At 24.6% G+C, this 14692-nt stretch overlaps 1 protein-coding gene across 1 annotated transcript; it reads left to right on the top strand.

Annotated features, from left to right (window-relative positions):
- The first annotated feature begins 9750 nt into the window (after positions 1-9750).
- Positions 9751-12665, top strand: LOC124833701 (isoprene synthase, chloroplastic-like). Its single transcript, XM_047308243.2, has 7 exons — positions 9751-9979; positions 10080-10347; positions 10847-11225; positions 11340-11558; positions 11668-11806; positions 11892-12143; positions 12226-12665. Exons 1-7 carry the CDS (start codon positions 9809-9811, stop codon positions 12550-12552), a joined length of 1755 nt encoding a protein of 584 aa, XP_047164199.1. The 5' UTR covers positions 9751-9808; the 3' UTR covers positions 12553-12665.
- The last annotated feature ends 2027 nt before the right edge of the window (positions 12666-14692 follow it).

Here is a 14692-nt window from a genome sequence, read left to right as displayed (position 1 = left end):
TAGTTGTTAATTTTTCTAAAGAGATATTAACTCAAACTCTAAAAATAAACCAAACTTACAACCATAGAAGAGTATAAGATTTAGAGAACATATTTCTTGAAGACACAAGAGATGAAAGACACATTCTTTGAATCACATAAAGAACGAAACACTTCTTTTTAGTCACACAGATGATGGACAACTCCTAGCAACAACAACAACACTCAATCACATAATAACCCACTTGCTGAAAGTTAGGTTTTTCAAAGTTCCTCTTTACAAACACAAAGATTATGATACTTGATTACCGAAATTGATAATCGATTATCACAAAGAGTATTCTAAAAAAATTGATTTCAATTAGATAATCAATTATCATAAAAATATTTGAATAAATAAAATATTTTCTGAATAATCTTTGTGCATGCTGCTTTGTAACTCTCTAACCTAAGTTTTTATAAACAATTTATTCATTAATACATGACTTATTACAAAGTCTTAATGAAATACATAAATAAAATATAATTCTTTCAATATCTTTTGTCATCATTTAAAATTTTTAACTTACTTTTATCATCACCAAAATTTACTCTTAAAGAATAATCTCCATATTTTTTTTGCCAATACAATCCTACCAAAAAGAGTTGTTAGAAATTTATCATTGGTAAAGTTTTCAATCTAGTTAAACTATTGTTTGCATAAATTTTATGAAAACTATTCTTAATAATATTTTTGCCGTCAAACCATAAGTTTTGTGGAAACAGTACCATAGATTGATATTAAAGAGCTTCGTCAACAAAATCTTGTTAATGTGAGTTTAAATGAGCAAGTTAAACCGTATACCCAACTCTGCTTATGATGTAAATTTCATTTCAATTATAGAATTTAGTATTATGTTTATTCTTATTTTTTAAATAATTTATTTTAGTCTTTTAAATAAAAGATTGATCAATGTTAGCATTTGATTTTCTATTTTGTTAAAATTTTAGTTGTAAAGATATCTTAGCATATTTAAAAAAAAAAGGTCTTTCTAATAATTTTAAAATGCTAATTAAATTTATTATACGCTAATTATCTAAATAAATTAATAATTTACTTTAGGTAACTTATTGAATTTTTTGTTTTAGTTATGAAAAAAGAGTGAAAATATTGAAGTTGAGTAAATATAACCCTAATACTAGACTTTAGGCTTTTAGTTTTGGGCAGGAAACAATTTGCATCTTTAAAGAAATTAGAGAGTAAGTGAACTTAGTAAATTTGGGGTGTACAGATAAAAAATGGATTAAGTTTTTAGCTCTGTTTGAAAATGTGTAACACTTTCTTCACTTGTCCTTTCTTCCTTGTTTCACTCTACACTTCCAGTGATTTCATCCTGTAGCTCCAATTTCAGGAAACAGTTTGCATCTTCAAAGAAATTAGAGAATAAGTAAACTTACTAAATTTGGGGTGTACAGATAGAAAAAGGATTTAGTTTTTAGGTTTGTTTGAAAATGTGTAACACTTTTTTGAGTGATGCTTTCTCTACCACTACCAAAAGTTTCTTGCATCATTCCATATTCAATTTGTTCTTGTTATAAAAAGTAACATCTAATTTCACTTTCAATCAATGTTTACATCTGTTTACCTATTTTAACTTTTTCTCATATTTTAGTTTATTGTTTTTATTTTAGATTTATTTTAACAATATTTTTATTTATGTGATATGTTATAAAAAACCAAAAATTAAATACTTTATAAATTAATTTAAAATATAAACTTTTTTTAAATAATATTTATATATTAATTTAAAATACAATAAATTAATAAACTAAAAACTAAAAAAAAACTTAACGAAATGTGACACATCCATTTATGTAATTGCATAAAAAAATATTTAAATAATTAATTAAATAATAATACATAAATTAGATTAATAATAATTATTTTATTAAATAAAATAAAATTAATTTATATATAATTAAGTAATAAATTTAAAAAATTTAAATAATATTTATATATTAATTTAAAATACAATAAATTAATAAACTAAAAATTAAAAAAAAAAAAACTTAACATAACCATGTGATAAGTAATTATATAAAAAATATTTAAATAATTAATTAAACAATAATACATAAATTAAATTAATAATAATTATTTTATTAAATAAAATAAAATTAATTTATATATAACTACGTAATAAATTAATTTATTTTATTTAATTAAATAATAATTATTAATTTAATTAAATTATAAATTTTTAATTAATTATAATTAACGATGTAGCACATCGGTTTAAATTTTTTCTTTTTAACTTTTAGTTTATTTAAATATTGTATTTTAATTAATTTATAGATTATTTAATTTTTTTTATTTTTTTATAATATATTACGTAAACTAATTTTATTTTATTTAATTAAATAATTATTATTAATTTAATTAAATTATAATATTTTTAAATTAATTATACGATCTGTTTATATATTTTTTTATTTTTAGGTTATTTAAATATTATATTTTATTTAATTTATAGATTTTTTTATAATATATTACGTAAATTAATTTTAGGCTGTTAAATTATTCTTTAATTTGTTAAGTTCTTTTGATTATTATAAATTTTAATAAAATAATTTTGTGACGCTCATCCTCAAATGTGTTTTTAATTTAGTTATCATTTAAAAGATATTTAAATTATTCTTTAATTTGTTAAGTTCTTTTGATTATTATAAATTTTAAGAAGTTTTGTATAAGACCATTCAAATTATATAATTTTGAGGTATAAAAATAATTAAAAAATTAAGATTTTTTTGGGTATAATAATATATGTTTTTAGAAATGAATTTATTTTTAAAATTTATGTTATTATACCTCTACGTAGACTCAATCTAATGCTGCGTGGAAAGAAAAATAAAATGTTTTGTTTTAAATGGTAATTATTATGTTACAATCTTTGTCTAAAAATACGTGAAACTTTATATTTTGTCAGAAATATTTTAAATAAAATTCTTTATAAATAATTTGAAAAAACATCTTATGAATTATGAAAAAAAAACATTTAAAATATTTTAAAAGTATCAATGTCTTAAAGATTAATATACATCTTAATAAAAAAAGAAAAATTCTTGATTATTTATTTTTATGTGATTCTTTTAATTATGACATTTATTATGTGAAATTTTCGTGTGGAAAAATATATTAAGACAAATTGGATTTTTTTTATAGTAACACAAAATCAAATACTAATTATGTTTTTATTTTGGGTGGACGTACAATATCATAAAAATATGCTAAACAAATTTTTGCATCATGATCTATCATGAAAGATAAATTATTATTGTAAATATTGCTATTGTCGAGGCTCTTTTTTTATTTTTCATTTCTTATATCATTAAATAAACACATACTTCTAATTTCAATGCATTGTAATAGGCAAGCAAGTTGTTATATCTAAATTGTATAACAATTTTTTTAATTAAAAACTTATAATTATTTATGATATTATTTTTCTTGACTTTATCATGTCAGAAAAAAGGAAAATCTTACGAATCCACTTACTAAGGATTGATATATAAAAAGTACTTGAGTCTTAAGAGGAATGAAATTAAAATTCATAAATTAGTTTGAACATTATTTTAAGATGATTGATGAACTCATAGAATAGAGTTCTGGCGGTAGCTACGGGTGATTCATCCACTGTTCTGTATTTTTTTTTATCTAAGTCAATTCTCTTCGATTCTTGCAGTTGTAAATTACAGATAATTCTTTTTTCAAAAAAGTCAAAAATTAATCCAAATGTTTAGTATGAATTGAGTACAGACTAAAAGGATTGAAAATAATAAAATATATTGAGTTTCGAGATAGGGGTTTGTAATATTTTTACCTACATGTTGCCAATGAGATGCACAAACAGGATTAAACCTGCGATGTAAATGAAACTTGAAAACAATGTTTCGCCACTGTAAGTGCTAGTATGAGGATTTTTTCCGTATGAACTGATGATGTCTTCAATCTTAAACCAAAATTATATCTAACATCAAATATGGAGAGAGTAAACTAAATCTTGAATACAGTGAGAATTTTGTATAAGATTAATCTAATCTTTCCTTGTGTTAAATATATACAGGATTTTTTATTTATAACCAAAGAAATATATGTTAAGTCCAAAATCCAAATAAGAAATAATACAAACTAACTAAAGATAAAAGATAAAGATAAAATAAATATAATATATCCAACACTCCTTCTTAATCTATTACATTCAAATCTAATGTATCAAGCTTGTTACTTATATAATTTATGGACTTAGCAAAATTATATCTCCACTCAAGTGATACAAAATTGTTAATAATTTGTGAAGACGATAAAAAGACAAAATATCAATCTAGAAGACTCCTCTTGGGCAACAAATTTGGAAGGTTGCTTCATGTAAATCTCTTTTTGCTAATCGATGTTAAGGAATGTATTGTTGACATCCAATAGATAAAGATATCATTGAAGAATCATTACGGCTATAAATAAACTAACATAAATCATCTTTGTCACGGGAGAAAAACATATATGGACATATCTAACGCAATGGTGACAAAAGGGAGATCAAAAGAGAAAGAGAAAAAGTCATGGATGAACAAGAGAGAAACCTTACAAATCCCAGATTCTCCAATCAAGACATTTCAAAAAGAAAACAGAGCAACTTCGACACTCTTAATACATGCTCGAGAGGAGACTGGACATGCGATCATGCACAATGAACCTAAAAGAGTAAAAAGAGCGACATTAACACTCTAAATCATTGTCTAAGAGGAGACGAGAAATGTCACACGCATGTCGAAAAGGGAGCATTTTATTCATAAAACTGATGCCTATAAAATTTTAATAAAATAAAAATTATAAATTTCAATGGTAATTTTAAAATTTTGATAAAATTTTTAACCTCAATTGTCTAGGAAACAATTATAGAAAGTAGATATGATAGCAATTTGTTCAAATAATAACTGAAGCCATATATTCTCTCCAAGAAATAGAAACTAAAGAGATAGCGAAAGTGTTGAAAATTTTTAAAAATTTCATGCACCTTTCAAAGGCTTTGGTTCTTTACCAACTTATGTGAAAAGGTGCTAAAATTTGTTTACATAAATAAATAAATAATTAAAAAGTAGGACTTTTGAAAACTTGACACACCTCTACGCCTTAATATTTTTTATTAACCAATGTTAAAAATAACATATGATTTAGATTAGATTATTTTGCAATCAAGACTTATAAATTTATGAAGTTTATAAAAATGTCACTGCATCGTTTTATATTTCAGTTTCTTTAAAATTGAAACATATTATGAGTTAATATATGTGAACATTGATTTTTGGTTTGTAATATCAGTATTGTTGCGTGTGTTTGTAATATATGTGTGTCTATTGTTGTGGGTTGAAGAAAAGGTAAGATTTTTCCTTGTTTGTTTACTTTATCAAATTTATTTTATTGGTTAATATATTTTATTGGTTAATAAAATGTGTTTGTTTACTGAGAAGAGGTAAATCTTTTGAGGTAAAAGAGTTGCATAATTTTTATTAATCAAACCCATCTCTTTTGCTTTCTAATCCAAGCTTGAATTTCTCTATATACTTTATGATGTAGTGAGAAGAATAACTCAAAAAGTTCTATTAGTTTTACTTGGTTGGGTGGATTGAGAATGAATGCAGGTAAAGCTTTGGTTGGGATGTTGCCATCAATCTGCTCAAGTGTTATCATATAAATCAGGAGACAGATTTGGTACTCCTATTATGACTTTGTTCAATTAGAATTTTAATTAACAACCTTGAAATAAGTTTGTTAGACATTGTTTTCAAATTAGTGTTGCACCTGAATCATGAAAATTTGAGTCTTTTATTGGATTATTTATTTATTTAAAATTTGTTTTTACTCTCAAAATATTATGTTCTTATGCTTCTATCTCTTTTCTACAACTATAATTATAATGTTTAAAAATATATAAGAAAAAAAACGAAAAAAAGGAAGTGGATTGAAAAATCTAAATAAAATTAAGATATGAAAAATATATTATTATTGCGTTTTCCTCGCACTGTCTTTTCCTATATAGAGATAAAGATAAAAACAAGAACTATGTATATACAAACCAATAGATGCATACTGAAGATTGAAAACGACAGATAATCGTTTTATATCATTCATGAATGTGATAGAAAAGAAAGTGTCCGTGTCATACAATAGGACAGACCAGAGACGAATTACAATAAAACAAGTGTTGTCCTTATTTTCTAATTAAAGTAGTTGTGCGTTTGTCGTTTTTTTTTATATTATTTAAAAAAGTAAATTATTTAAAAGAAATAATGAGCAATTAGCATATATATATATATATATATATATATATATATATATATATATATATTGTTTATATTTTTTATGCACTTATTTAATTTTATTTTTTTATCACATCATATAATTTATACACATTATTTTTTCTCTCTTTAAATATATATTAAGAGTTGATGTATCTTTATAATATTTGTAAATTGTTTTTCTGAAATAAGTGTTGTCCTTATTATTTTCTAATTAAATTTAAAATTTAAATTTAATAATATATACTAATATTTTAAAAACTTATTTATATTAAAATTATTTTTTCCAAATATACATATATATATATATATATATATATATATATATATATTATAATAACAAATAATTTTATCATTAACTAACAAATGATAAATTAAATTTTAAATGGTTGAAACTTTTTAAATAAGATATAAGTATAAATTTTGACACTTTAAAATTCATCCATCATTATTTATTATATATAAAATTATTAAAAAAATAAATATATAATATGAGATATCAGATTTATAAATCAAATATATATAATTATAATATTTAAAATATAATAATAGATAATTAATTTTTTTAACACGAATTGAAAAAAAAAAAGTCACGTCGACACCAGTGCAGAACCTTTAGTTAGTCTAGGTCTTTGCATGATTAAGATGTTTGGGTTGATGTATGTGATTTAAATGTTTTATGTATGTTAATACAGGTGATATGAATTGTTTTGTATCTAGCTCACCCTTGTTTTGGGTTGTATGTTGTGTGTTGTTTCTCTTTACGATAATCACATAATATTGTGAGTTTTTCCAGATGTTCTCGTAGGAGATGAGGATGAAGAAGTTGAAAAGTCATATGATTCTACGTATGTAGAGCTTGTCATTTGTAGGTTTATTTTCTTAGTAGTGGTTTCATTATCTTATATGTAATATTTTATTTTAGTAGTATTTTTACTATTAAAAAATGGGATGTAATATAATCAATTACTCGTATTTATTTTAAATTAGTCACTCATTTCACAACTTTTTTTTATTTAGGTTTGTTATCATATTTTTTATCAAAAAAAAAAAATAGTTATATATACTTAAGTAACATGTAATTAGTGGATATATGGAATATACACAGGAAGCCAACTCATATAGAATAAAAAAGGTATTTTTTTTGGGGCTTTTAAGAAATAATATTAACAAATATTAACCATAGTCACGTAAAAATATATTTAACTTCCGTTTTAAAATAATAAATTTATGGATTTTTTATTCTTATATAATATTTAATTTTCTTATGTTTGTATGATATTTAAGTTAATTAAAAGATAAAAATTTTATATTCTGATTGCTATATTTGTATATCATATTAGAATATTCCTGTTAAATATTTGGATAGAACATGAAAACAAGGAAGTACGAATACAATTTTTTGGATGGACTATTAAAGTAACCGAAAGAGGACAAAGCTAAACAAACCAATATTAATAACAAAGACATAAATGAAAAATCAAAGATATAAAAATAAGTCACTACACACCGGAATATCATGTTTCTCTATAAGGAAAATACCTTTTTAACAATATTTTTACAATAACTAATAACACATAATTTATTATAAAAAATTATTAAAAAAAATTGTTAACCTAGTCTTTAACAAAAAGATCTGTAATACATACCAACTTTAAAATGTGTATATATCAATGTAAACTTAATAAAGTGCAAAGAGTGACAAGGAAGACAAACATAATATCTCATAGTAATAATTATACCACCATTCGAAAGATACTCTTTGCTATTCAATAATTTATTTACTTAAAATATGTCATACAGATTTGCTATTCAATAATTTATTTACTTAAAATATGTCATACAGAAAGTTATATTTCGAGATACATCATAAATTTTTACAATTGAACTAAAAGGTATAAGTACCATGTGGAGGATGAGAATCTAAGATAGAAATATATGTATATATATTTTTAGTATATAGGTAGGAACACTCCAAAATGCTTTATTATCTATATATCACATGATTTTTTTGTTATATTTTCTGTTATTTTTTACCCTTATACCCTTAAAGCTGTACTTAATAGCACGTTTTTATTTTTATTTTTACTTTTTCTAAAGTGGGGCTACAAAGCAATTTTTTTTTTTTTTATGTTTTTTCTCAAATCATGCTTGATAGCACCTTTTGTTTTAAATAGTGTTTTTTTCTGGCAATTTTTTCTTTTTATTTCTAAATACTTTTATATTTTTGAAAATTGTTTATTATTTTAACTTTTTTAAGAATGAAACTCGGAATTTTGTTTTCTATTTTATAAATTCAGATAATTTAATTAAATAGTAATTTATTAATTGCTTGAATAATTCTGGATAATTTAAAACAAAATAATGATGTATAAAATATATTTAGTTCAATTTATTACAATCTAAGTTAAAATTTTGTTGGAACTTATCCTATTTTAGACTAAAGAAAGTTACTGTTAAAGTTGATTTGCGAATACGGATTGTTGATTGATTCTATGTTTTTAAAGAATCAGCGAGGGAAGGAAAGCGAAGAATTGCAGGATAACCATTTTTTCAATCTTCAGTTATATGTGTAGGTTTGAGAAGATTTATATGAAATGTCAATGTTACCCTTATATAATTGCATTTGTAATCATGTTGCTGGTTTCCATCTATGTAAATACCAAGATTCAACATGAAGGGATTGAAGACAAATGATGCATACATTATAATAATAATAATATAATTTTTTTCATGTTAAAAATTAATTTTTATTTTTTCTCTTTTTATAATAAATTTTATAATTATATATAGTAATAACAATTACAATTTTATATTATTTTTATTATTGAAAGTATTTTGATAATTTTTAATTTTTAATAATTAAACAATTTTTTTATCTGTCACATCAATTAAATCTTATAATAATTTTTACAAATTTTACTTTAAATTCAATTATATTCGAATTCACTTAATTAAATAACAAAAAAAAATTTATCCTCAGTTAACTTTTACCCTCAATTAACTGCATGACAAACTAAGAAAAAATCAAGTGAATGTTGGGTGCAATTGAAGGGAGTGCAAGGCTTCCTGTATGGGTGGCCTGACTTTCATTAATGCATGGCATAATTGTACTTTGTGATAATTAATTGCATGACAAACTAAGAAAAAAACAAGTGATGTTAGGTGCAATAGAAGGGAGTGCAAGGCTTCCTATATGGGTCAATTTGAATATGTATGTTTTATTATATATATATATATATATATATATATATATATATATATATATATATATATATATATATATATATATATATATATATATATATATATAAAAGATAAAAAAAGTCAAATTTATCATATTTAATATTTAATGAATGTAAGATTTAAACTTATATTTTAATCTTTTATCAATTCTGTGTTACTTAGGGTTGTTAAATATATAGAGGGAAGGCACGCATTGGTGATTATCACATATTTGATAGTAAAGATAGTGGAAGCTTAAGAGTGAAAACAGCATGGCAAGCCTTCCCTGCTCCTTGTCTAGCACACAAGCTCCTTCTATATCCTCAACCAAGCTCGTTCATGATGCCAACAAACATCATACACCATTCAGAACTCCACCTAGTTTCAACCCTATTTCTTCTTTTACTCATCAATTTATCCACTCCCTACCCAACAATCTCCTCGTAATCTTTCTTTTCCTTCAATTTCTTTGCTCTCAATATTACTTGTATTATTGTTTTTCACTGTTAGTGTTTTTTTTTCTGTCATGCATGCTAAATGCAGAGAGAAAATCTGCAAGAAAGAGCAGCAGAGTTGGAGGAAAAAGTACGACTTATGATGAATGCAACAGACATGGAACCACTAAGCTTACTTGAACTGGTTGATGATATTGAACGCTTGGGACTGTTCTTCAGGTTCCAGGACTGGATAAACAAAGCCCTTCTCACACTTGTTTCAATTGAAAACTTCAAACACCGAACCACAAAAACTCTTCATGAAACCGCTCTTCTTTTTCGAATTCTCAGACGACATGGCTTTCATGTCTCGCAAGGTACACAATTTCAACCTTGATCAGGGAATCCCTTTTCTTGTCAGCTGCAAATAAACATAACAATGACGTGACACTTTCAAAGTAGAATAAAACTTCAATTTTTTCTAATATATGATAAACATAAATTTTTATACGTGGTTCTTTCATGATTTAAACTCAATTTAATGAAACATGTTACATTAAATCATTTTTAAAAAACAAAAACTCAATTAGATTACAAAAATTATATAGAAAAAAAAACTTAAATATAAAAATCAAATTACTAATTAAGTTATAAAAAATTATACTTTTACGATAAGTGAATAAATATATATAAAATATTAGAATATTTAAATAGCTAAATTATAAAGCAACGTATTTATGAATTTTCTTACTATTTTAAGTACTGTTCATCTTATTCGTTTTAACTGAGTAACATTCATCTTATCTTTAACTCTTAGTCATAGCAAATCTTTCTAATTATCACTCACGTTAAGATTATTCTTTGAGGTGCATGCAGACATTTTTAAGAATTTCAAAGATGAAGAAGGAAAATTCAAGGCTGAAATTTGCAACGATGTAGAAGGAATGTTAAGTTTGTACGAAGCATCATACTTGACCTTGGAAGGAGAAAGTCTTTGGGAGGCAAATGCATTTTCAAGAACCCATCTGATGAATTTAATGGAAGAAAGATCAATGGATGCGAAAATGGCAGAAAAAGTTAGGCATGTATTGGAGGGGCTTCCTTATCACAAAAGTTGTTGTAGACTGGTGGCACAACACTATATTAACACATATGATAAGACAGAACCGCATAATCTCTTATTCTTAGAACTTGCAAAGGTGGAATTCAACATGGAGCAGTCATCATATCAAAACGAGTTAAAAGAACTATCAAGGTAAAGATAAATAGACAAGGAAAAAGAATAATTATAAACTTGTTAAAAGAAACTTTGTGCATAAAAAATCATACCTAAGGTTATATTTGTTTCTTTTAATGTGTTGTTACATAGGTGGTGGTCGGACATTGGCCTTTCAAGGAAATTAAAGTTCGCTCGAGACAGATTAGTAGAAATATTTATTTGGACGGTAGCAACTTTTCCTGAACCTCAATATGCTATCTGTCGCAAAGTAATCAGTAAGATAGCAATATTAATCACATTCCTCGATGATATATATGACATCTACGGTACTTTAGAAGAATTGGAGCTCTTCACAAATGTCATTGAAAGGTTTGTTCATCTGAGCTTGAGATGGAATTCATTTTACTTTATGTTTAGAAAAAGTTTTAAAATGTCTTATTTAATCATTTAAATTTTAATGCATGTGCCCGGACACAAGATGGAACGTGAATTCCATAAACACTCTTCCAGACTACATGGTATTGTGTTTCCTAGCCATCTATAACACTGTTAATGGGTTGGCTTATGACATCTTTAAAGAACGAGGCACAAATTGTCTTCCTTACCTCACAAAATCTGTATGTAACACAACACAACACTTATTTCTGTCTTATTTATATTCAGTATAACTAAAATTAAAATGTCTATTTGATTATTCGATAGTTATCTGATTTGTGCAAAGCATACCTCCAAGAAGCAAAGTGGTTTCACAACAAAATCATTCCACCATTCGATAAGTTCCTAGAAAATGCAAGGATCTCGATCGCAGCAGGGTTTATTCTTACTCATGTTTACTTCTTGATCAGCCAAGACATCACAGAACAAGTGATTCACTCTCTAACTAATAATGACCACGACTTGTTGCGCTCTGTATACACCAATTTTAGGCTTAGCAATGATTTGGGAACATCAACGGTAATTTTAACTTTGTTTGGCATAACCTTATTACGTAACTCATATTGATCCAACTTTATGTCTAACATGTTGTTCTGGACAGGACGAGATAGAGAGGGGTGAAACCTCCAACTCAATTGTAAGCTATATGCACGAAACTGGTCTTCCAGAAGAAGATGCCCGTCAATACTTCAAAACTTTGATGGAGAAAGAATGGAAAAACTTGAATAAATACCTAATTATGGATTCTATATTCCCTAAATCTTTTGTTCAAGTTGTCATTAACCTCGTTCGGAGTGGTCATTTCATATATCAACATGGAGATGGATTTGGACGACAAAACAATATAACAAAGAACACAATTAAGTCAGTACTATTGTACCCGTTCCAACTAATGTGCCATGACGATGTTGAGAAAATAAAGTTTTAAATTTTAGTTTTTTTTGTTTAAATTTGTTAAATATATTTCTTTTGTAATTTGTTATATTTGAATTTCTTGGTTGTCATGTTCTAATAATTAGTAAAGTTCGGGTTTCATTTAAATTTAAATGCTTCTTATCACTTATTTTCTTTCTGATTTATAGTAAATAATTTTTAAAAAAAACCCATTAAATATTCTCTTTTAATTTTTTTTCTTGTATAATGAAATTATTGAAATACTATGATTATTTATATTTTTAAGGTTAATTACTATATTTAGAAGATATATTTTTAGTAGTATTGTCAAAACGGGTCATCCAACTCAATCCGGTTCGATCCACCACGGGTTAACTACTTAGTGAGTCAACCTAACACGGTTCACTTATTAGCGAGTGAAAAAAATTGAATCCAATCTAACCCACCACATATTGGTGGATTAAACGAATTGATTCACTAGTTTATTTAATTACAAGTTTTATTTTTCAATTAAGAAAATAACAAAAATTTTATATTTAAAATCTAAATAAATGGGAAGGGTTTTTAATTATATTTATAACCAAACAAACATAAGATCTCATTTACATCAATATATCACATAATCTTCTCAACAAAAACTTTTAGTAGCTTCACAACAATTCAATTTTTTTTTATAAAAATTGAGTTACTAAACATAGATTTGTGAATTTTTCATATTATTTTTCATACAAAAATAATTTCATGCAAACCCCTGTTTCAATAGTTTATAAAATGACAAATCCAACAAAAGATACTTATTAAAAAAAATTAGGTAACAAATTATTAGTGAGTTAGGTTCAAAATTGGTCCGTATCAAAATTTTAGAATTTTTTTTCAATCCGAACCTATGGTGAACTGAATTAACTCACATATTCCAGTTTGTTGCGAGAACACTAATTTTTAGTCTAATTAAAAATATATTTAGTAACTACAATTTAATTAAATATGGATAAATTTAGGGACCTCAATATTTATAACGGTAACTTATGGTATGGTGTGTATTCAAAATTATGGATTGACAAATAAAATGATGAGTTTTTTTCCATACTTATAACCTACTCTAATTAATTTAAATATGAACGTAAATATTTATTATGATAAGTTTATAATTACTAACTAATAAAATAAACAATAAGTGTACAAATTAATAATTATTAGGATCATCAATAGAATTTGATCATTGATAACTTGTGCAGTTGTATACTTAATAATGTTTTTAAAAAATCATTAGGTGCAAAAAAACTTAATCACTCGTATGCTATAGTAATTAAATTAATTCATGAAAGACATAAAATTAGTTATGAAATTTAGGAAAAAAAATGAACTAGCTTTACTTGGTAAAAGCAAAAGTTATTTACAAAATAATTTTTATAAAAATTACACCTTATAGGATTTATGTTTTTCTCTTAATATCTTCGCTTTAACCCCTTAATTCTTGAAACCATTAATACACGAACAAAGTAATGAACAAGTGACCTACTGATATTATTATTAAAATTTGAATAAAATATTAAAAAAGAAAAAAATTATTATAATCATCATCAATTATTTCTTCTAATATGGAATTAAGGTTTATCTAAAAAGAAAATTTAATTAGCTTCTATTTCAGTTCAAAGTGAATTTTGAATAGTTCGATGTCTCCAAACTGTGTATGTGAAATCTGCTGCCATTTGGAGTATGAAACTGACTATCAATATTAAATGAAAGCTTTTCTCAACACTCAATTTTGTATTGATAAATAAAATTGCTTTCTAAAAAGTTCTAATTAGTTAATTTACCTTTTATATATAAAATGAAACAAAATTAAGAAATAAATAAAACTATTAAATTGGAAATCTTATGTCGACTAAAGATAAGACCAAGGTTAGAAGTGTGATTACTAATTTAGAAATCTTACATCAACTAAAAATAAGACTAATTTATAATATATAAATAGATACACAGATTTTGTGAGATTGAATTAAACTTAAAATCCATCTCTTAACACTAATTAACAAACCCTTTACTCGGAATAAGAAACGGTTTCGGATGGTGAATTTCCGACGAGCAACCATAAACCAGAGACAACGACTTCACCGCACAACCACAACCTGTTGCTTACTCTCTGTTTCACCTCTCAACGTCCCTTAATAAAG

This window comes from Vigna umbellata, chromosome 6 (assembly GCF_029865625.1).
Source record: "Vigna umbellata cultivar VRB3 chromosome 6, Vumbellata_1.0, whole genome shotgun sequence".
Lineage (NCBI taxonomy): Eukaryota > Viridiplantae > Streptophyta > Magnoliopsida > Fabales > Fabaceae > Vigna > Vigna umbellata.
Note: the sequence above shows the minus strand (reverse complement) of the source record. Positions and strands in the feature narration are given on the sequence as shown.